The sequence below is a fragment of the Polypterus senegalus genome, chromosome 4, assembly GCF_016835505.1.
Source record: "Polypterus senegalus isolate Bchr_013 chromosome 4, ASM1683550v1, whole genome shotgun sequence".
Taxonomy (NCBI): domain Eukaryota; kingdom Metazoa; phylum Chordata; class Cladistia; order Polypteriformes; family Polypteridae; genus Polypterus; species Polypterus senegalus.
The window spans coordinates 14,703,645-14,727,467 of NC_053157.1; the positions used below are offsets into that span (position 1 = coordinate 14,703,645).

Consider the following 23,823-nt stretch of genomic DNA (forward strand, 5'->3'; position numbering starts at 1 on the left):
AATGCAGTTATCATATTTAAATAATCCTGTGTTTATCAACAAATTGTATTTTTTTGTTTCTTAAAATGAGTGTGCTTTATAGTTACCTTGATGCAAGTCTCATAGCTGAGAAACCACTCTCAGTGGAAGCCTTATCAAATTGTCTAAGTAATTACTGGCAAAAGCCAAAACTGACAATTAATTAACTGATTAACGCCAATTAATCAATTCTTTTTTTCACATCCATGCATTTTCTACATTTCTTCAGTGTCTTTGGCCCCACGTTGAAGATCTAATTTTACTACAATGCATTCTAAATAACTTATAATAAACAAATTAAATTAAATTGCCCAAATGGAATAATCACGTAACAAGTTCCTTGCAAATGTATATTTTACAGAATACAAATTCTACACAGAAATTTTGTTTTAAGTGATATTTTTTATGTACTGTTTGCGTGCCTTGTGAAGCGTGTCACCCACCACAAAGTGTGCATGTCTTGCCTACCACTGCTTTGCTCTCCTATTTACCTTCCTTCTCTCTCTCTCTCTCTTATCACTTATTCTTCCTACTAAATAAGCAGTTGAAACAAACCTTTTTTCCAGAGTCCACATTTCTTGAGATTCTGACCTGGAGAGGTTTTAAACCCCTTCCTGGGGTTACTTCCAGAGTTCAGAAGTAGCTTCAAAATTGCAACAGGAACACAAGGCTACAGCCTGTAGCTGTTGGTGTCCCTGCACACCTATGGATTCCAAGTCAGAATTCATGCCCTCTGTTCTCTCAGAAAGCTGGCATGGTCCCAAAGACCTACTTCTGGAACCATGTGACCTTTATCAATATGAAGGTTTTGATACCTCTGCTATTCTTTCCTTTACCATTCTTTAAAGTTGATGCTCTTTCTTGTAGCCACATGGTGTAAAATACACTCACGTAATGTATAGTATACCCTGGCAGTGATCATGTTGAGACACTTTTGACTTGCTGCTATTGCCTGTATGTGTTTCTTCTAGATTGGCCCTGTCCCTGTTCCATGCCACCTGCTTGCAATCCTGGTTCTGACCAAATTTCTTACTATAATATCCAAAATGTAACAAATATTCAGACTTTCAGAGCTGATACCTTACATCTTCGATAGATAGATAGATAGATAGATAGATAGATAGATAGATAGATAGATAGATAGATAGATAGATAGATAGATAGATAGATAGATAGATAGATAGATAGAACTTTATTTATCCCCAGGGGGAAATTTGGCTTTTAACAGAATCTTTTTAAAGAAATAAATACATAAATTGGTAGACGGATAAATAAATAAATACATACATACATACACACACACACACTTTGGTCTGAACACACACAAGAATGACTAAAAAGCTAGAAAATTAAGAAGAAAGAAAACCTCAGCCTCAACAGTCCCAATCCCAGTGAGACATTATGCTGGTGTACTGCTGTTGGTATAAAGGAGCCCCCGTCACGATTCTTGTCACACCTCTGTTGAATATTTCTTGCCTGAAAGTCCTCAGGTCATGCCACAGAGATGATGTGCAGCAGTGTTCATAATGGCACTCAGTTTTGTTATCAATCTTTCCTTCACTACTACCTCCAGGGAGTCCAGAGTGTGTCCTCTAACTGATTCTGTCCTTTTAACCAGCTTGTTGATTCAGTGGGCTGCTCTTGAAGTGATGTTACTAGCCCAGCACACCACAGTGTAGAAAACTGCACTGGCCATCAAAATTATTACAACGTATCATAAATGAACTGAAACAGCATTTGTCAGAAAATACTTGACATTCAGAAGTATGAGCAAGGTTTTAGGAATAAGAACGCAACATAGAAAAATTAAAGAGAAAAAATGTGTTTAACAGAAACAGCTTTATTAAGTGAATTTGCTTTAATCACTAATTTTCTTTGGTCCTTTTCAGTGAAAATGGAAGTCTGTGTATACAGTAGTAAATGTAGAAGAATTAAGGTTTTGAAGAATTCAGCAGAAGCAAAAAGGTACAGGTAATATATGTACTGCCAGAATTTGTTGCGATTCACACACACAAACACACTCATTGTAATCTGCCACAAATTTTTAATGTCATTTAATTAAATTAAGAGGTCACATGAATGTTATTTAACATAGTATTTCAAAGAAATGTATGTTATCTGTTCAGCTCTCTGCTTCTTACACAATCTTTTTCAATTCAGGAGCTGAATTCTATCCTTGCTAAAACCGGCACATTGCAGTAGTGAACCCTGGACTGAATGCCAGTCCATCTTTGTTTCATTCATTGCACCCCTTTAGGTTTATCTTTTCTACCGGCTTCTAGCTAAAATATTATCTTGTTTAAAACTCTTCTCTTGACCTTCTAGTCTTTCCACAGCTCTGCACCTTGACAATTTCAGTCTCATCTCTCTGTAAACCATTACAAAAAGGTTTCTGCTCATTTCCAATGGCCTGAACTTTGACATTTTGCCAATCATGGCAATCTGAACCAATGAGAAAAAGGAATGATCCTGTAAAATAAAGGCACTGGCAAATACAATATATAGGATTAAACTTTAGTAACATTTATCTGATAGGTTTGCACTTATTACTTACTTGATGGGTTAGTTGCCTGAACTGTTCCCACTGGTGTTCCAATCTTGGCATTTTCAGGAACAGCAAATAAATACTTTGTTCTCTCAAATACTGCAGGAGCACCAGAACTTTGCAAGATGTTTATTGTAATAACGGCACTGAGCAAAGAATCCAGGCCACCTCCATCCTGTGCTGTCACAGATACTTTCAAAATAGTTGATCCAAGGTGGTTTAAAGTAGATTTCAAATACACTACACCTGAAAAATTAAACAGAGAAAAGAAATTATTTTAATTATTGACATAGTTCCATTAATATTGAACTACATCTTATCATGATATTAAATGGTCCATGACTACTTAGATGTAAGCCTAAAACAAAAAAAAAATAATCTAGCATTGCCAAACTACATAATTTTTTAAGGTATCAATGCTGAAATTATTTTGGTGTCTTTTTAGTTTAATATTGGTTTAGATCCTTAGCTATTGAACTCGCAAAGAAAATATAAAGTTAATGCACCATAAACAGTACATCATATGCTGTATTTAATGACCAATGTGTCAACTAGAGTATGTAGTTTCTACAAACAAAAAGATGAAGTCACCAAAATTCTAATGCTAATTTAGAAATTGCAATCTACAGATTAAACACAGATAAAAAAATAGCTTAGTTCTTCAGTTAAATATTTAAAAAATGGTTTATTTTGACTTTGCGAATGTATTGTTACAACATAACAGCTCACATTAAAAATAATGGATAAATATGTAAACAAATCTTCTGTCATGCAGAAAATTAGGATAACTTCCAAAAATCAAAGGGGACTGAATGCTTTTGCATGCTACTGTATAAACACAATCCATCAGTGCACATAACGTGGATAGCTTACACATCTGGGAAGGCAACATTAATGCTGAATGATATACACAGGTTCTGGAACAACATACACTGCCACCCAGACAATGTCTTTTTCATGGAAGTCCTTGCTTATCTCAGCAACACAATGCCAAAATTCATTCTGCACGTATCACAACAGTATGGCTCCATAGCAAACGAGTCCAGATGATAAATCAGCCTGCCTAATATCCAGGCCTGTCACCCACTGAAAACATTTGGTGCAACAACACTTCATCATTAATTATCCACTACACAAAATGCATATGCATAAATTAGAAAAAACAAGTTTTACAAAAATCTGCCAATGGGGTGGGCAAAATTTACTTGACAAGATTTCCTAAAGTAAGCTAAATAACTAAATATATATTTTTTCATAAGTCGAGAATTCTTACAATAAGGAAAACGAGATTTAATGCCATGATATAAGTACTTTTCAATTGCTTAGATTTCATTTTTTGCAGTGTGGATATTTATGGACTACTAATTAAATTGTGATGCCACCTTTGTTATATAAAATATATTTAGGACTAATGCCGTTCTCCATTAAAGAAGTTGTCTAAGACACTGCATAACAGTGTAATAGGGTGTATTGATAAGTGGAATGAGAAACATCTCCTCCAATTTTGTGATGGCCAGCGAGATTTTCTAAACTGTAGTAGGCTGGGCTGGTAGCATCAGGCCATAGCAAAGGGGAGAATTAAAACAAAACTGAGTGTCATGATTGGTGCTGCACATCCTCTCTAAACACTGAGGACTTTCAGACAATGAATTATTCAGCTGAAGTGTTTCTAGAAATGCGACCAGGACTCCTTCCTACCAACAGTAAAAGGTCTGCATAATGTCTCACTGTGACTGCCAAGTCAGAAGTTTTCTTTCTTTAAGTTTTCCTGCTTTATAGTCATTCTGGTTTGTGTATATTTATTTACATGTTTGTTTATATAATGGACTGGCGCCTTGTGCAGGGTTTGTTCATTCCTAGTGCCCTAAGCTAGCAGGGATAGGCTCCAGCAGACCCCCATGACCGTGCTCAGGACAAAGAGGGGTTGAAAATGAATGAATAAATTATTTTTTTTTACCTACTAGGAAGCTTCGCCCCCTGCTCGCTTTGCTCGCTAACCCCCCCATCCTGCGCTACGCGCCAGCTACTTTGGATCTCTGCCGCTCACGTATGTGGATTTCACTTTTACCAAACAACAAATCTTTTAATTCTCGCAGATACACCTCTTCATTGAGAAGAATCACTACTTTTCCCTGATGGCAACATGATCTACAGTAAAAGTCTCTGACTTAAAGTATAAATCCGAACAATATATATTCGATCTCTTTTCACTGTTCCGTTATTTCACCGATTAATTATTTCCGTTGTGTTCGTTATCTTTACTATCATTCTATTGAGACTTTTGAATTTTAGTACTTTCACTATCTCTAACCTGCTCTGCACGTGTATCACGCCAACATTTTTCAACCTCTTTATGACGTTCTACTTTGTTATCTACTCTTTGACTTTTATCTCCGGCCCTGGGCGTGGTTAAATCTCTTGGCACAAAGTTTTGTCTCGTCTTTCGGGACATGAAAGTATCTCTCTGAAAAAGTCACGTCTCGTCCCAGGCTAAAAAGTCTCATTTCATCCCAGGATTTTTTTTATATACTTGAGAGATTTATGTATTTATTTATTTAAAGAGCTGTTACCAAGCCAACGTTCCATCTATCTATCTATCTTGCCCATGAAATTAAATAACTAATAAAAAGAAACACCAGTAAATATCAAAAATTAAACATCACAAATTTTCTAGGTTTTGCTTCATACTTTTTAAACCGCTAACTTAATTAAAAAAGTAAGTAATTAATTTAACTAATGTAATTAAAAAATACAACTGGAACTTGAATAAGTGTATGTATCTTTACTCCTATATATCTGCACACCCTAAATAAATCTTTAAAATTCCTCATCCCATCTGTTCTTTAAATCTATGTGCAGAAAACATTCTCATTGGCCGCAGTACCATCTACTAGAATTAGGCTACCAAGGTACACATTATGGGGGCTTCTCCTGAGAAGCAAACAATGAAAGCCAATGAATGCGGAAACAGAAACACACTGCTTCTCGCTGCTGAAATTTGAAACTAACCATAGCTTCTCCGATGGCAAAAGTGCCACACAGCATTTGTATATCAATTTAATTTAGTTTTACAAGTATAATGAGTAAGCATTTTAAATTTGTTTTAAACTTTCTTTAAAAGTTGACTTTACATTTCAAACTTAACCTTACAATTAAGTGATTTGTTGGACTCATCAAATTACAGTACATATTGAGACAACACCTGGTTTTGGTCAAATTGAAAGGGACAGACAGAAAACATTAAGTACATTTGTTAACTGTGTGTGATGTACGGTATGTTCTAAAAAAAGTGATTGTAGATAAAAAAGAAAAAGTTTTCATTTTTTGCTCTAAGAAAAGAAACCATCCTTAGTTATGCTCTACAGAAAAAGCCACATACAAAAACATATATTTGTGGTTAAAAATTTTAAATAACATATGTTTCACTGATTGTGGTGTCTGGAAAAGCTTTCTATTTATCAGTTCACATCAGACAGAGCACAGATGGCCGTGATCCTTCTAGCATCATAACCTAAACTTACCTTCAAATCTGACTGTAATAATCTCTAGAAAACCAGTAATTCTACTGCTATTTTTAGATGTCTCTAATAAGGGTGTATGAAATGTTTTTAAATATTTAAAAAATTACATTTTGTCTCAGGCTTTATTATGAAGATTACTAATAATGTCATGGCACAAGTGTTTGCTTAATATAAAACACATGTAAAAAAAAGACAATTTGAAGAGTACAAGAAGTGGTCAGTAAACCAGAAATCTGTGCAGTATTAATAGCACCATAGAAGATTACACGACAGTTAAGATGCACAGATTTAATTGACAGTTAAGAATTAAATTTTTCATTACAAGTTAACACATAACCTTTGTTCGAATACTGACGATTTTCACAATATTCACTAGTACGTGTTTAGTGCTGTTGCCTTATACTGTATGTATATATTTAATTATTTACAGTACTTAATTAGCTTGAGTAGCACGGTGGTGCAGTGCACAGTAAATATACAAGAGTCTACTTACTGTCAGGTTTCCTCCCACAGTCCAAAGACATACAGGGTAGGTAGACTGGTGATACTAAATTGGCCAGATTGGTTCAAGGTGATAGAAAGGGAACAGTAACTCAAATAACTGCTCGTTACAACCGAGTTGAGCAGAAGAGCATCTCTGAATGCACAACACATCAACCTGAATGGCCTGTTCTCATCTTGAACATTAGAACAATCTAGATGACGAACAGGCCATTCAGCCCAACAAAGCTCACCAGTCCTATCCACAATTCTTCTAAAATTCTAAGAATATGGGTAAACCGGAAGAATAGTCCACACAGTGGTCCGAAAAAGGGAAACTATCCAGTGAGTGGCAGTTCTCTGTCGGAAAATGCTTTGTTGATGCCAGAGGTCAGAGGAAAATGGCCCGACTGGTCTGATCTGATAGAAAGGCAACAGGAACTGAAATAACCACACATTACAATTGAGGTGTGCAGAAGGACATTACTGTGCACACAGCATGTCGAACCTTGAAGCAGATGGACTACAGCAGCAGGAGACCATACCAGGTACCACTCCTGTCAGCTAAGAACAGGCAATTGAGGCTACAATTCGCACGGACTCACCAAACTTGGAAAAACATTGCTGGTCTGATGGGTCTCGATTTCTGCTGTGACATTTGGATGGTGGCATCAGAATTTGTTGCCAACAACATGAAAGCATAGATCCACCCTACCTTGTAACAATGGTTCAGGTCGCTGGTGGTGGTGTAATGATGTGGGGGATATTTCGTTGGCACACTTTGAGCCCCTTAGTTCCAAATGAGCATCGTTTAATGCCACAGCCTACCTGAGTATTGCTGCTGACTATTTATGACTGCAGAGAACCCATCTTCTGATGGGTCCATCCAGTAGGATAACATGCCATGTCAAAAAGCTCAAATCATCTCTGACTGGTTTCTTGAAAATGACAATAAGTTACTGGACTCAAATGGCCTCCACAGTCACCAGATCTCAATCCAATAGAGCACTTTGGGATATGGGGGAAGAGAGATTCGCATCATGGATTTGCAGCCGACTAATCTACAGCAACTGCGTGATGCTATTAAGTCAGTATGTACCAAAATCCCAGAGGAATGTTTCCAGCACTTTGTTTATTCCATTCAAAGAATTATGGCACATCAGATGGCCAAGTGGAACTAACACAGAACTAGTAAGGTGTACCTAATAAAGTGGCTGGTTGGGGGAATCTTATGTATATGTGAGTAGGAGGCAGCTAAAGGGCCTGAGTAAGTGTAATGAAACATCTGACCAGGAGCGGCGGAGGGCGCTGACTGTCTTTCTCAGTTCCCTACAGATCTTTCCCGGGAAATCCTGCAAGGTTCCGGTGCCTCAGAAGACATCACTTTGCTGACGTCACTTCCGAAGCCGGCCCCTTTGCTGACGTCACTTCTGGTTCCGGCCATTTTGAGGACATCAGTTCCTCTCCAGGCCTTTAAAGCCTCCATCTTGGGCTACTATAGCCAGTTCTAGTTTGGACTCTGTGAAATACACTTCGTATTTCTGATACAACAAACCCTTTTGCAGCTGGGAAAAACAATATATGGGCGGCTGCCCCAAACCTATATGATGTCTTTGGCATATTATTATCACAATATATATATATACACACAGGGTGAGGAAGAAAGGATGGATTTTTTACAAAATCACAAAATTATTAATTTTTTCTTACAAAGAAATTTATTGAAAGATTTGAGTTCATATTGAAATAGCATTTGACAAAATCAAGTGTGGAAAACAACATCTCCCACCGTTATCACTGATGCATTTCTGAAGGCCTTCATGGAAATTGGCCTCCACTCTTTTCAGCATCGCTCTGTTGATTTGGGCGACTTCCATGTGAATGGCTTCCTTCAGTTCCTCCAGTGTAAGGGGCTTATGCTCGTATACATGTGCCTTGAGGTGACCCCACAAGAAATAATCGTACATGGATAAGTCAGGGGACCAAGGAGGCCAATGAATGTCACCAAACCTGGAAATGAGGTGACCAGGGAAAAGAGGGCGAATAACATCCATTGATGCTCTAGCTGTGTGGGCTGTCATCCCATCCTGTTGAAAACACACACGCCGGATGGGAATACGTTTTCGTTGTAATTAAGGTAAAAAGTAGTTGTTTATCATCTTGATATAGCACTCTGAGTTCACAGTAACAGCATTCCCATTATCTTCAAAAAAGTAAGGACCAACTATGCAAGTTTTGTCCATAGTGCACCAAACCGTCACTTTCGGGCTGTGCAGCGGTCTTTCGTGTAATTTTTTCAGATTTTTAGCAGCCCAATAACGGCAATTCTGTTGATTCACCAAGCCATTGAGGTGAAAATGAGCTTCATCACTCATAAACAAAATGTGCCTAATCCCCGGCCTTCAACTGTTGCACAACGGCCAATTTGTAGGGATGTAAATGCAGGTCTAAATGTAAAATATGCCTTACCGAACAATTACTGAGGCCAAGTTCAGAAAAATGCTTCCAAGCAGATCAACTTGGGCTGCGCAACAGAGCTAGTTGTATGCTTTCCACATTTTCAGGGGTACGTGTTGTTCGTGTAGCCCCCGGTGGTCTTTTGTTCATTAGTGCACCTTGTGTATAAAGTGCTTTAACCCAATGTAGTATAGTGTTACGAGCGGGAACAGCTTTATTTCTGTGGATATTGAAATGACAACAAAACTCACGCTAAACTGCGGTAACAGATTGGTTGTTCTTGACAAGACAATCGTACAAAAAAACGCGGTGTTCTACCATCCATGGCTCCATTGCTTCAACTAAAAAGAAAATAAAAAAATTCTAAGACTTTGCGAACCTAACGCAACCTACCGCACATCTGTCACTCCACCTGGTGGTGAGTTCTAGCCATTTCAAAGACGTCCTTCCTTTCTGCCTCACCCTGTATATACTATATATCTACTCTCTATATATAAAATCCTAAGCCTAAAAATGCAATGATTTTGTGCAACGATTTTATGTGACATTTTTATGTCACGCTTTAAATTGGGCATATTTTAAAACCTACATAGATATGTTTAGCATCATTCTTTTCAGAATTTATCGAGCTTTAATGTGATGTTGTTAGATTTTCAGATTCTTATTTCATTTTTAAATTAATATCTAAAAAAAATATCAAGAACTCACGTCCTGCAAGACGAGAATTAACCAAGTGTGCCAAGAGATTTAACCACGCCCGGGGCCGGAAATAAAAGACAAAGAGTAGGACAGCTGCTGTACAGGGTTTTAAATGTTCTATGCATCGCGCAAGAAGCAGATCATGCGGCATAGCAGCAGCAGCAATCCAGCAGCTAATCAAGCAAACAGCAGGTAAGTTTAAGAGGGGGTTTCAGAGGAGCGATCGCGTCTCCTTGGGGTGCGTTCAGCCCCCTCTTCACAATGCGTGTGGCAGTCTAGCCACAACTGGGGTTGGGCGCCAAAGGGGCTTGCCCCCCTAGTATATAAATATACAGTATATATTGTCACGCACATGCGAGTAGGGGGCCATGTAAGGACCTAAACAGTAGCGTGAAAGCACATGCCAGAGGAGATTGGCGGAGCACTAAACTCTCTCTCTTTTATTCTGCAGAAAGAAAGATGCACCACCGCCATGATCCTGCTATGATTTCCTGAACAGGCATCACCACTTCCGCCCTCCCTCTGTCGAGTCCTGATGACGTAATCAATCCCAGAATCCATCTTGGTTCCTTCCCAGCATGCATCACTCTTCATTTCCGGTCCCTCATCATAAAACTTCCCCTATTCCGCCATTCTGGCAGTCTCTGTTAGAACTACAACTCATGTATCGATCTACTTTGGCTCATTTGTTGCAGTATATGGGGCTGGAAAAACTCCAAACCTTTATAAGTGTTGTGTCTCTTTATTCCAATATATATATATATATATATATATATACACTCACCTAAAGGATTATTAGGAACACCATACTAATACGGTGTTTGACCCCCTTTCGCCTTCAGAACTGCCTTAATTCTACGTGGCATTGATTCAACAAGGTGCTGAAAGCATTCTTTAGAAATGTTGGCCCATATTGATAGGATAGCATCTTGCAGTTGATGGAGATTTGTGGGATGCACATCCAGGGCACGAAGCTCCCGTTCCACCACATCCCAAAGATGCTCTATTGGGTTCAGATCTGGTGACTGTGGGGGCCATTTTAGTACAGTGAACTCATTATCATGTTCAAGAAACCAATTTGAAATGATTCGATCTTTGTGACATGGTGCATTATCCTGCTGGAAGTAGCCATCAGAGGATGGGTACATAGTGGTCATGAAGGGATGGACATGGTCAGAAACAATGCTCAGGTAGCCCATGGCATTTAAACGATGCCCAATTGGCACTAAGGGGCCTAAAGTGTGCCAAGAAAACATCCCCCACACCATTACACCACCACCACCAGCCTGCGCAGTGGTAACAAGGCATGATGGATCCATGTTCTCATTCTGTTTACGCCAAATTCTGACTCTACCATTTGAATGTCTCAACAGAAATCGAGACTCATCAGACCAGGCAACATTTTTCCAGTCTTCAACTGTCCAATTTTGGTGAGCTTGTGCAAATTGTAGCCTCTTTTTCCTATTCGTAGTGGAGATGAGTGGTACCCGGTGGGGTCTTCTGCTGTTGTAGCCCATCCGCCTCAAGGTTGTGCGTGTTGTGGCTTCACAAATGCTTTGCTGCATACCTCGGTTGTAACGAGTGGTATTTCAGTCAAAGTTGCTCTTCTATCAGCTTGAATCAATTCTCCTCTGACCTCTAGCATCAACAAGTCATTTTCGCCCACAGGACTGCTGTATACTGGATGTTTTTCCCTTTTCACATCATTCTTTGTAAACCCTAGAAATGGTTGTGCGTGAAAATCCCAGTAACTGAGCAGATTGTGAAATACTCAGACCGGCCCGTCTGGCACCAACAACCATGCCACGCTCAGAATTGCTTAAATCACCTTTCTTTCCCATTCTGACATTCAGTTTGGAGTTCAGGAGATTGTCTTGACCAGGACCACATCCCTAAATGCATTGAAGCAAATGCCATGTCATTGGTTGATTAGATAATTGCATTAATGAGAAATTGAATAGGTGTTCCTAATAATCCTTTAGGTGAGTGTATATTAAACTGCAAAAACCACTTTTATAGAGGCATCTATGAAGCAATTACAGCTGCACAGAGTTCATAATTAGTATTACCAGTGTCTTGCATCTTAGTGCTAAGCTAATTGAAATAATATATAAAATGTCACTCAAAGAAGACCAGCTTAATGCCAAGTTTTGTCATACAAGTGAGAAAAATTAGTATATATGTCCTTGAATTACACTGAATTATTTCCATGTATCCAGGGTACTAATGACATGAGCAAATATACATTATTTGAAATGTATTTTTTTAAGAAACTGGTGCATTTTTATTCAACAAGAAAAGATCTTAAGAAAAAACTTTGCTCATGGTAAGAAAAAAAGCCACTAGCAGAGTGCTAATATTTACTGCAGGCTTTAAGTATTGTCACACATGTGTGAGAGTGGTTGCTATCACTAACAGTATCATCATTTTTTTTCCTCTACAGCAATGAGAAGACACCTCTTGAGGGAAACTAACTCCACCCCTTCTAGTCAGAGGGCTATAAGAATCCGTCACCTCTGAATATCTGCATCTCATTTGGACCCAGAATAGCCAGAGAACAGAGCTTCTTTTGACTGACCCGCTTTTAATAGTCACTACCTTTAAAGAAGCCAGGAAGGCTACATATGTTATTTCAGTTCAGCATCCTTGTGTGCCTGTTTTGTTAAAAAATCTACTTAGAATTTAAAAGGGGTGCCTGTCCGCAATATTAGTAGAATAATGAATGTTTCGCTATTCATTAGTTAATACTGACAGAATATTTATGTTGGATTTTGTTAAGAATGAGAAGAAATATTTTATGTCTGCTAATACATAATGTCATCATTATTAGTATTTTACCATAACAAACAACACGGCTTCAAAAGGAGTATGGTACTGCTTCAGAAAAAATTAGGCTGCTGAAACTAGTTAAGTTAGATAAAAGGAGCCAACCTGCCGGTATTATCATTGTTTTTAGAGACGTACAAAATATATTTCTCCATGAAAGAAATATATAGAGATAAACCAATTGTATTCAATTAAAGTTAAGAAACCTACTGAGAATTAGGCTGGACCTTATCGCTTTATTGCTGTTTCTGAAAATCATTAATTTTCACTGTGATAAAGATTAAACTCAGCTCTCTGCAAAAGCCTGTAAAAGCAACAGATTGTTGTTCTGCCCAGCATCTGCACATTTAAAAAAATCCAGGTTTATGTATTAGAGGAAATTAAAGAGATAAAATAACAATAAGTCATGCCTTAAGACGTTTAGCACTTTATCTGCAAAATGAAGGCTTTCTAAGTTCTACTATTACAATAAAGCAGCTGATAGTGAAAATGCATGTAAGGGAAATTTGAAATTAAATTATCTAAAAATATGTAAAATCCAGTGGAATGGTATAATCAGCTTATATCTTAAGTATAGAAAATAATTATTCAATTTACCTGCTTACCAAAATTTACATGGGCATCTTCAGTTCTAGTATAAAACTACCTACCGGTCAGCACTACACCCAGTACATCTTTACCTATAATACATAATTCATACCTGTTTCTGAGTCAATTGTGAAAAGCGATGACCATTCTCCAGGAACAAGTTTGTAAGATACTTGACCGTAGCTCCCAGAATCTCCATCAGAAGCGATAACATTGATAACTTCAGTTCCAGGCTGTGTATGGCTGCTTACACTTGTAACATACATCAATGGGTTGAACTCCGGTCGGCAGTCATTGATATCGTCCACATCTATGTGGAGAAATGCTTGGCTACTCAATCCACCCTATTAAAAAAGGCAAAAAGAGATCAGTTCTGTAATAATGCAATTTTTATATTCCACAAGAAAAATGTACACCAAATTTCAGAATCTTAGACAGGTAAATAGCTACATGAATGTAATAAACAAGTTCATAAAGTTTTTTTTTGGAGTATTATTTTAAAATATATTAAATGTATATAAAAAGTTAATCCACCTGTCCTGTTTAAATCAATTACTTTTGTTAAAGAGTAATTTTCATGCTGGAAAACCTTTAAATAGGACTTCACTCCACCTTAAAAGTTCCAAATTATTAACATTAATTTCACAGTACCCCCTCTTCATAATGCTTTGGATAAAGACAAATTGCTTACGCTTACCTTGATTTAGCCCTCTGCTTCAAAGTTTAAAATTACAAAATCAAACAATTCAGACATTGTGATTAAAGTGTACACTGCAGACTCATTTAAGGCTATTTGCATACATTTTGGTCACACAACACTTTTTCTACATGGTCACCTCATTTCAGGGCACCATAATGTTTGAAACACAGCAACGGCAGGTCTATTAAAGACGTTGTCATATTTAGGACTGTGTATACTGTAAATGTGGCATACTAAGGCTCACAAATGCTTTCCTCTCCAGTGGTACACATTGTAATAGGCATTTATGTGGACATTCTTGCACATTAATATGTTTATAAATATAGTTCAAAATTGTTTCTTACCCCATCTTCAGCTTTGACAATTGCATCGAAACTTGACAATCCATTTTCTCTGTCAATATCCTGGGCTATACAGACCTTCCCAGTGTCTGGTTCAATTCTAAACATCGAGGATTTTTCCTGCTTAGTGAATCCATCATATAAAAAGAATGTAAGTTTTCCAAACTTGCCATTATCCATATCAGACGCTACAACCTGAAGAGAGAAAAAGTGGCATTTTAGTTAAAAATAACGTTTTCACAAATTATTTATTTTAATATACAGGTCAAGTATACCAGAATTATGTTTAATTCTTAAAACCACATTAAAAACCTACCTTCTTACAATAAAAAATATCTAGTTAAATGGTATTTCTATAATTGGGAATATTCAGAATATGGTAAATTTAGGAATACAATGTAAGATTATTCATTTTACAAAAAAGTTAAAAAAGAAAATGTGAAAACAAAAAAAATCTAGTTAGGTATAAGCAACAGGACTTAATGAAGAACTAGCAAATCTTGCTTGCGAAAAGTTCGCAAGAATAAAATCGTTACTGAAATGATGATGAGGGAGAGAAAAACATTACACGTTAAAGTAAGAAAGGAGATAATTTTAATAAGTATAACTTGTGAGAGGACTCAATATTAGAATAGTCACATGATTAGTATGGGAGGTTATTATAGTCACTTATAACAGCATGAATATTTACAATACAAAGTGTAACATAAACAGGTTAACAGAACGTATTCAGTATGTGTCAAGTGTGGCCGTCAGGTAGCGTAGTATACCAATGTCTATGATAATTGTCAGAAAATGCAATTTGTTGCATAAACGTTATTGTCAGTGAAAATATTCCCCTGTGTGTAACCCGCAAGTACCTGTATGTTTAACCCAAGTTTTGATGTAATTTTGGAAAAAGTATTGTACAACTGGCCATGGGTAAAAACAGGGCCTGGCAAATAAACTTTTGACGTTATTAAACGTTTGCCTTTGTGACTTGGTGAGAGTCATAGAATATGCTAAACGAATGAGGAATTGCCTGCACCGTAATATAAAGGGAATATCTTGTTTTGAGTTGTCAGTGTTATGGAATCCCTGTGGTTTTTCCGTTAGTGTTTCTTGTTGTCTGGCAGTTTGCTGCTGCTCTTCAGAAAGGTTCTGTGTGTAATTTGTTTATTGTTCACTGTCAAGGTGCGAGACTTGCTGCCGCTGATCTTCTGATAATGTCGTTCTGTGGTTTGTCATACGTTGTCTTTGTTGTTTTAAGACATTTTGCCTGTGCTGGTTGGTCTGGGGGCAGCACGGTGGCGCAGTGGTAGCGCTGCTGCCTCGCAGTTAGGAGACCCGGGTTCGCTTCCCGGGTCCTCCCTGCATGGAGTTTGCATGTTCTCCCCGTGTCTGCGTGGGTTTCCTCCGGGCGCTCCGGTTTCCTCCCACAATCCAAAGACATGCAGGTTAGGTGAATTTGCGATTCTAAATTGGCCCTAGTGTGTGCTTGGTGTGTGGGTGTGTTTGTGTGTGTCCTGCAGTGGGTTGGCACCCTGCCCAGGATTGGTTCCTGCCTTGTGCCCTGTGTTGGCTGGGATTGGCTCCAGCAGACCCCCGTGACCCTGTGTTCGGATTCAGCGGGTTAGAAAATGGATGGATGGATCGATGGTTGGTCTGGTGTGATGCAGATGTTTCTGCTTCTGTGCGTTGGTTTGAGTATGTAGGCCGGTGAGACCGTTTCTGTTGATTGCAGCTAGGCTTTATGTGCCTTTTCATTTTATCAGGAAGCTTACCTTGAAGTGAAGGATAAAGGAGGTGTAAAATGGTAGTGTCATAATGCAGTTTCGGTGAGTAACAAAGTATGCACTGAATAAACAGTCAAATACCACAGTCGATAATTGGTCACATTGACGAACTGAAGATTTGAAGATAATAAGCCTAAGACCAAAACTCTGCCAGGAACACGGATTCCTCGCTATTGTTGTGGAGGGATAGAGTAGTTGTGGCAACTGTTGTTTATATCGCACACAAACAGGCACAAGCGCAATAATATAAGGATTTTCAAAAAACTGTTTGCTATTTCATAATTTGTAAGAAGACAATTGTCTTTAACATTGAGAAAACTATAAAGCCCCTTCTTTACTGATAAATGCTTTAAAAACGGAAAGCTATAATTACAGTTCTCCTATACTGATAAAATATTTAAATATGTAAAGTTATTTGACTTTAATCTGATAAACATGTTCAGCTTACTACTATGTATCAATCCTTCATTTAAAACCTACCATCTATAGTACGATGGCCCAGTATGAATGAGTGTGCTTGTATGTATGTGGGTCTGCCCTGCACTTGGATGGCTTCCTGCTTTGTGCTTAATGCTGTTCAGATAAGCTCCAGCTCTCTGTGACATTTTCATTACATAGGCAGAGTTTTGTGATCATAGCGCCTGGCGTTAGTATAACTACTGTATACGAAAAAGTATTTCTCTGTTGGGTTGGCCAATGTACATTGTCATTATTATTTTGTATTGTGCAGATATTTCAAAATGAACTTTGAGTGTACAATCGGAGGATGCATTGAACTGCCTGATAGAGGTGGGCAGAAAATAACTCAAGAGGTGCTTCTTATCACACCACGGTGGAATGAGCCTGGGGCTATAAGTACTCCAAGACAGCGCCTCCTGGAGGGGACTTTTCATGATGGCATCTAATTTTGCCACCATCCGCTTTTCCACAACAGCTTCCAGTCTGCCCAGTGTTATTCCTGGCATTGTGCTTCATTTGAGCTCAAGCTGCTTCCCTAGAAGACCGCAGAGCAGAACACCACACTGGTCCATACTATGCACTGACTAAACTGACAGCAGTACAATCATCTAGTAATTAGCTCCATAGCTTCACATTTCCAGGATCCCAAGTTCAGTTCTTGGTTCAGCTACTGTCAATGGAGTGGGAGAGGTTGCACTCATTGCCCCTTTCTGCACATCTGGATTATCGGTTGGCAACACTACAGCACTGATTTGGGCCTCTCTGACCACGAAGTAGTGCTCTCTGACCACGAAGCAGTGCTTTGCACTGTCTTGATGCCTCATCCTGCTCTTAACTGTAAACATCTAATTTTTTTAAGAACCCTTAAAAATATATGCAACCCCCTATACTTGTTTGATCTGTTTCTGATCTTTTTCTATCTTCCCCTATTCCATCTGCATTCGGTAGTCTTATTGAAAACTATAACTCAGCCCTCCATTCAGATAAAATAGCTCCTTTAAAAAAAAGGGAGGTCACCTTTAGGCATTCTGTTTCATGGTGTAATTCAGCATTACGGTTTATGAAAAGTAGCTGGCTGTCACGTAAGCCTGGCCTCACTGTACATGTCCAGGCTTTCTCTGATCATCAAAGGGCTTATAGAGATACACTAACTGCAGCCAAGAATACACACAATGGCAGAATAATATACAGTGACCATGATAATCCAAGAGTTTTGTTGTCAGTGGTTAATATCAATCTGGCCCAATCACCACTTCCACTGAAGACTGTGAAAAATCATTTCACTTTTTCTGTGAATACATTAAAAACCTAAAATAAAAGTCAAATGCAAATCCATTCTCATTTTAATTTTTTCCCTGTCTTCCCACTCCGTACAGTTCCTTTTCCAAATTTTCACCAGCTTCATCTCAATTGTTTAATGGCCTGATCTGCAAGTTGAGGTCTACTACTTGTATACTGGACCCCATCCACACCACACTTCTCAAATTCTGTCTTAATGTCACAATTACACCTGTTATGACAGTAATAAATAAATAAACCTCTTGATACAAGCTCTGTGGCAGCTACTTAGAAAATTGCTTCTGTAAAACAATATTAAAAAAAGTCTGGTCTTGATGCTGACAATCTGAACAATTTTTCGTCTATCTCTTGCTTAACTTTCCTGCCAAAGGATCATGAGCGTTTTGTGCCCCAAAAACTTACCAGTTACTTAACGTGTAATAAGCTGATGGAACCCTTTCAGTCTGGTTTCAGAGCATAACACAGTTGTAAAATTGCTCTGCGTCCAGTAACAAATGATTTGCTTATGACAGCAGACTCTGGGCAAACCGAATCAAGCATAATGTTCTGTGTCTATAGCTTCCCCTTGGCCATATTATTCGTAGATTTGGACTGAGTTATCATTTATTTGCAGGTGATACTCGGAGCTGTTGCAGTGTTGAAAGTGAAATTTCATCAGACGTTTCTCAGCTCACACCTTGACTCAATGAAAGTAAAACTTGGGTGGAATATAATTCTTTAAAATCAAACTGCAAAAAAACCAATTGGCACTAAAGCCCAGCTTAAGAGCATCAGCGTCTTCTCAGTCACCCTTTTTCTGATTACTTCCTTTCTTATTCTGCCCACACTAATCACATTAAAGAGAGTTTCTTACTTCCACCTCTGTAACATATATGGTGCTAGCATTCCTCTCCATTTCTAATGCTGAGAAATATATTCATACTTTTATTACATTCTGCTTCAACTACTGTAACTACCTACCGGCAGATACTCCTTCTAATCCTTTATTACGGCTCCTGTTTGTTCAAAACTCTGCTGCAAGAGACCTTACACAGACCCGCTTCAATGAGCACATAACAGCCACCCCACGTCATATTCACTGCCTCCCTGTGTCTTACAGGATTGAATATAAAATCTAATATAAAATCTATAAAAACCTCTTCCATCACTGAGCTCCTGTGTGCCCACTAAGGTCCACCGATTCTGACAATCTCTTTGTACTCTAAACTAACCTGTGCTCTATGGATGACAGAGCCTTCAGCTGACCTCCCTAAATTTTGAAATAAGCTGACTTGATTCATTCTTTCAAAAAACAACTTAAATCGCATCTGTTCAGGAAGGCATTTAACTTACCCTGACATTCTAACTTTTCTTTCAGTTAACCCAGTTTGTCCAGATGATCAAGATGATTTGTGTTTTGTTATCATGAATTATATAAATATAATAATACCAGTAACCGCGTACTGCACAATAATGTGCAGTGAATACACTTGACTTGAGCATTCCTAGTTTTCATCCTCTTTCGCTGTACATTTACCATTCGTTTGCTCAGAGGTTGATGCGCTTGCTGCTTCCTGAGCAGCTCTTCTTTTCTCCACCCTAGAGGCCTGCTGCTTCTCTTCTTTCATTGGCATCTTTTCGTGTTAAAACTGATTATGTCTGAGTTTGTATTGCAATTTCTTAGTACATTTTCTTAAATTTTTCACTTAAGCTGGCACTTAAGTCTTCAATCTGCCTCAGGAATGATTAGCGAAGGTGGTAGGGAATGAGAACGGCGCCCATACGCATGCGCCGCACGGCCGAAATGCTGCGCGCTGCCGAGAGTTGATTCTAAAATAAAATAAAATAAAAATAAAAAGAGTAATAACAATCATCACCCCGAAAGTGGATAGTAGAAGTCACGTAGTATATGTGTACCAAATTTCAAGTCAATAGGTGAAACGGTTTGAGAGCTACAGGTGATTTAAAATCCTGGACAGACAAATGAACAGCCACGTTAACGTATTATATAAGAAGATAATAATAATAATAATAATAATAATAATAATGTTTGGGCTTTTCTTGTAGTATTTGTATTTTTGTATTTTATTCTGGTTAATTGTCTCTTAATCTATTCCATTGTTTTGTATATCCTGTGTTAATCTTGATTTAGTGTTTTATGTGGGTATTATTTGTATCCAATATTGTATATGCACATTTAGCTCAGAAAAGCAGCTATATAAATGAAATGATTATTACTATTATTATTATTACCATTTTCTGCATTAGATTTCCTCACTGGATTTAATTTTACTTCCATATCATAAAGTTGTGCGAGTTCACTGGTCAACCAGTGACTCTGGTTCAGTGTGAGTGAATGTGTCTTGTGACGGATGAGCATTCTGTCAAGATTTGTCTCCTGACTTTCACTTAGATAGGCAGAACTTTATTTGTCCCCAGGGGACAATCTGGCTTTTTACAGAAGCTCTTTAAATAAATACCTAGATAGATAGATAGATAGATAGATAGATAGATAGATAGATAGATAGATAGATAGATAGATAGATAGATAGATAGATAGATAGATAGATAGATAGACAGATAGACAGACAGACAGACAGACAGATAGATAGATAGACAAAAGTAGGTTACAGATGTGAGCACACAAGACCAGCAATTTCAGCACTTATGAGATTGTATCTACTGTAAGTGCACTGTGCCATTATGACATTCTTTTGAGTTAATAAAGCTACTGAGTTAATAAAGCTAATATAATAATCATAATCAGTAAGTCTTTTTGTATATGAACAATTGTAAACCTACTTTTGCCCACCCCTGTTTACTGTATATATATATACACACACTATGGTCTGAACAAACAGAATGACTAAAAAAAGTAAAAGAATTTAAAAGGAAAGAAACCACCCCGTGTAGTAAGTCTTCTGACTTGGCAGTCCTAGCCCCAGTAAGGCGCTATACAAATGTATTGCCGTTGGTAAAAAGGAGTCCCCTCACATTTCTTGATGCACTTCTGCTAAATAATTTGGTGGCTGAAAGTCCTCAGTGTTGGTGCAGCATTGTTCATAACAGCACTCAATTTTGGTAGAATTCTCTGCCTCACTATGACCTCCAGGTGGTTTGTAGACTCACTAGCTTCCATTCTCTACAATTTCGTACTGGATTATGCAAGTTCATAAAATGGATTGATGAGTAAGAAATGCATATAGTTAAATAAAAATAAAGGGAGGCTACAATCATGGAATGTCTAAGATCTGTTAACTGTACAAATTAAATGTTAAATAAGCAGTATTGATAGTATACCTAACTAACCAGGTGTGTTTTAGGCTATGTTCACATAATGTTAATTCAACCTAAATGTATTTCTGGAACACATTTCAATGAATAAACACAGGTAGACATGACCTGGAGTCATTTAGGTGGCATAACCAAAAGACCATATGACGAGTAAAATTCATGAACAAAAAGCTTAGGAAATCTCTTTGTAGTAAAACTCACTCACCAACAACACTCAAATGTACGCACAACCCCCAACACGCCGGCTACCATATGGTTACTCACTCTGACAGGTCCATGATGCATCTGTACTTTGCAAGTGACTAATCCTTATCCCTTTAAAAAATTAACAGCCTAGAAGACCTTCACAATAATGACAAGCCTGCTGGGTTGCTCAAATACAGACAGACTGTAACAAGTGATTTTACAGTATACTGGCCCAAAGAAAACCCATGAAGCAAGTCCAATAAAATAAAAAAGAGAAAGAATCATTTTACAAGATGCTGCTGGACTGCTTAATCTTGTGTTTAATGTAATCTAGCAAGTGAACTGCTATTTGGAAAGTGCATTAAATACTTGACACAAGCCATGCTTAATTTAGTAAGACTTCTTAAACTAATGAAGACTCTTAGCACTGTAACAGTTAGATAATACATGTGGATACCAGAATGTGTGAGAGTGGAAAGTAAGAATGTCCAAGTTAAACAACAGGGGGAACGCATAGAGAGAAAAGGCACTATATGATAGATAGATAGATAGATAGATAGATAGATAGATAGATAGATAGATAGATAGATAGATAGACGTTTTCTACTGTACTTCCATTTGCATATAGCATTGTCACATATCAGTGACAAAAAATTCTTTTTCTAAGGATTTTCTAAAGACAACCCCTGAATAAATGTCTGTTAATCACTGCATCTCAACATTAATTGGGGTGATGACTGCTTCTACTGGAAAAATTTGTACTTCCTAGTTAGTGCATTTGTGAGCAGTCAATAATGAAGTTGATACAACTATACATACATTAGTTTATTACTGAAGCATGATTAATTATTTAATATAATTTTTTTCTTGGTTTTATACTTATCTTTCATGGCTTTATTTTGCTTCTTCACAGATATAGTGAATATGGAATAAATGTAGCCATAGACTAAGACAATAACAATTAGCCTAGACAGGGATTAGAAGGGATCTGGCGAGATAAATGCAGATTTTAGATATTTCACATTTGTTGGTGACAAAAGCGGGATTAACAAGACTATGGACATGTAGCATCTAACATACCGTTTTAGAACAGATGCACCAGGATCAAAAACAAGTGCATCTTTTATAAAAGACACTTTGGTACATAAAGCCTTTAAAGTTGTATTGTGTTATAGTGGCACCTCAGGATAATCAATATTATTTTTTCCTATGAGTTCATAACTCAGAATACAAATCCTTAAATTTATCTTGTTTCTGCTTCAGTCTGCAGTTATTAAATTGATTTTCTGTCCTTTATCAGAACAAGCAGGTTTGTTTTGACAAAAAAATGTAGCATTTACCCTTCTTATTAGATGTTTTATGTATTATTGTATATGCTCACGTACTGTGGGATGCAAAAGTTTGGGCAACCTTGTTAATAGTCATTATTTTCCTGTATAAATCGTTGGTTGTTACGATAAAAAATGTCAGTTAAATATATCATATATGAGACACACACAGTGATATTTGAGAAGTGAAATGAAGTTTATTGGATTTACAGAAAGTGTGCAATAATTGTTCAAACAAAATCAGGCAGGTGCATAAATTTGGGCACCACAAAAAAGAAATTAAATCAATATTTAGTAGATCCACCTTTTGCAGAAATTACAGCCTCTAAACGCTTCCTGTAGGTTCCAATGAGGGTCTGGATTGTGGTTGAAGGTATTTTGGACAATTCCTCTTTACAAAACATCTCTAGTTCATTCAGGTTTGATGGCTTGCGAGCATGGACAGCTCTCTTTAACTCACACCACAGATTTTCAATTATATTCAGGTCTGGGGACTGAGATGGCCATTCTAGAACGTTGTACTTGTTCCTCTGCATGAATGCCTTAGTGGATTTTGAGCAGTGTTTTGGGTCGTTGTCTTGTTGAAAGATCCAGCCCCGGCACAGCTTCAGCTTTGTCACTGATTCCTGGACATTGGTCTCCAGAATCTGCTGATACTGAGTGGAATCCATGCATCCCTCAACTTTGACAAGATTCCCAGTCCCTGCACTGGCCACACAGCCCCACAGCATGATGGAACCACCACCATATTTTACTGTAGGTAGCAGGTGTTTTTCTTGGAATGCTGTGTTCTTTTTCCTCCATGCATAACGCCCTTGTTATGCCCAAATAACTCAATTTTAGTTTCATCAGTCCACAGCACCTTATTCCAAAATGAAGCTGCCTTGTCCAAATGTGCTTGAGCAGACCTCAAGTGGCTCTGTTTGTGCTTCCTCTGCATCACTCTCGCATACAGCATCTCCTTGTGTAAAGTGCCAATGGTTGAACGATGCACAGTGACTCCATCTGCTGCAAGATGATGTTGTAGGTCTTTGGTGCTGGTCTGTGGGTTGACTCTGACTGTTCTCACCATTCGTCGCTTCTGTCTATCCGAAATCTTTCTTGGTCTGCCACTTCGAGCCTTAACTTGAACTGAGCCTGTGGTCTTCCATTTCCTCAATATGTTCCTAACTGTGGAAACAGACAGCTTAAATCTCTGGGACAGCTTTCTGTATCCTTCCCTAAACCGTGATGGTGAACAACCTTTGTCTTCAGGTCACTTGAGAGTTGTTTTGTGACCCCCATGTTGCTATTCTTCAGAGAAAATTAAAGGAGGAGGGAAACTTACA

General features: G+C 37.9%; 1 protein-coding gene across 1 annotated transcript in view; it reads right to left on the reverse strand.

The window, feature by feature from the left end:
- dchs2 (dachsous cadherin-related 2) overlaps window positions 1-23,823 on the reverse strand; it is a 128,179-nt gene that overhangs the window by 80,221 nt on the left and 24,135 nt on the right. Inside the window, exons 2-4 of the mRNA XM_039750280.1 lie at window positions 14,179-14,370; window positions 13,247-13,478; window positions 2,573-2,809 (exon numbers count right to left, since the gene is read on the reverse strand). Coding sequence (XP_039606214.1) covers window positions 2,573-2,809; window positions 13,247-13,478; window positions 14,179-14,370 — 661 coding nt within the window. The remainder of the gene's footprint in view (window positions 1-2,572; window positions 2,810-13,246; window positions 13,479-14,178; window positions 14,371-23,823) is intronic.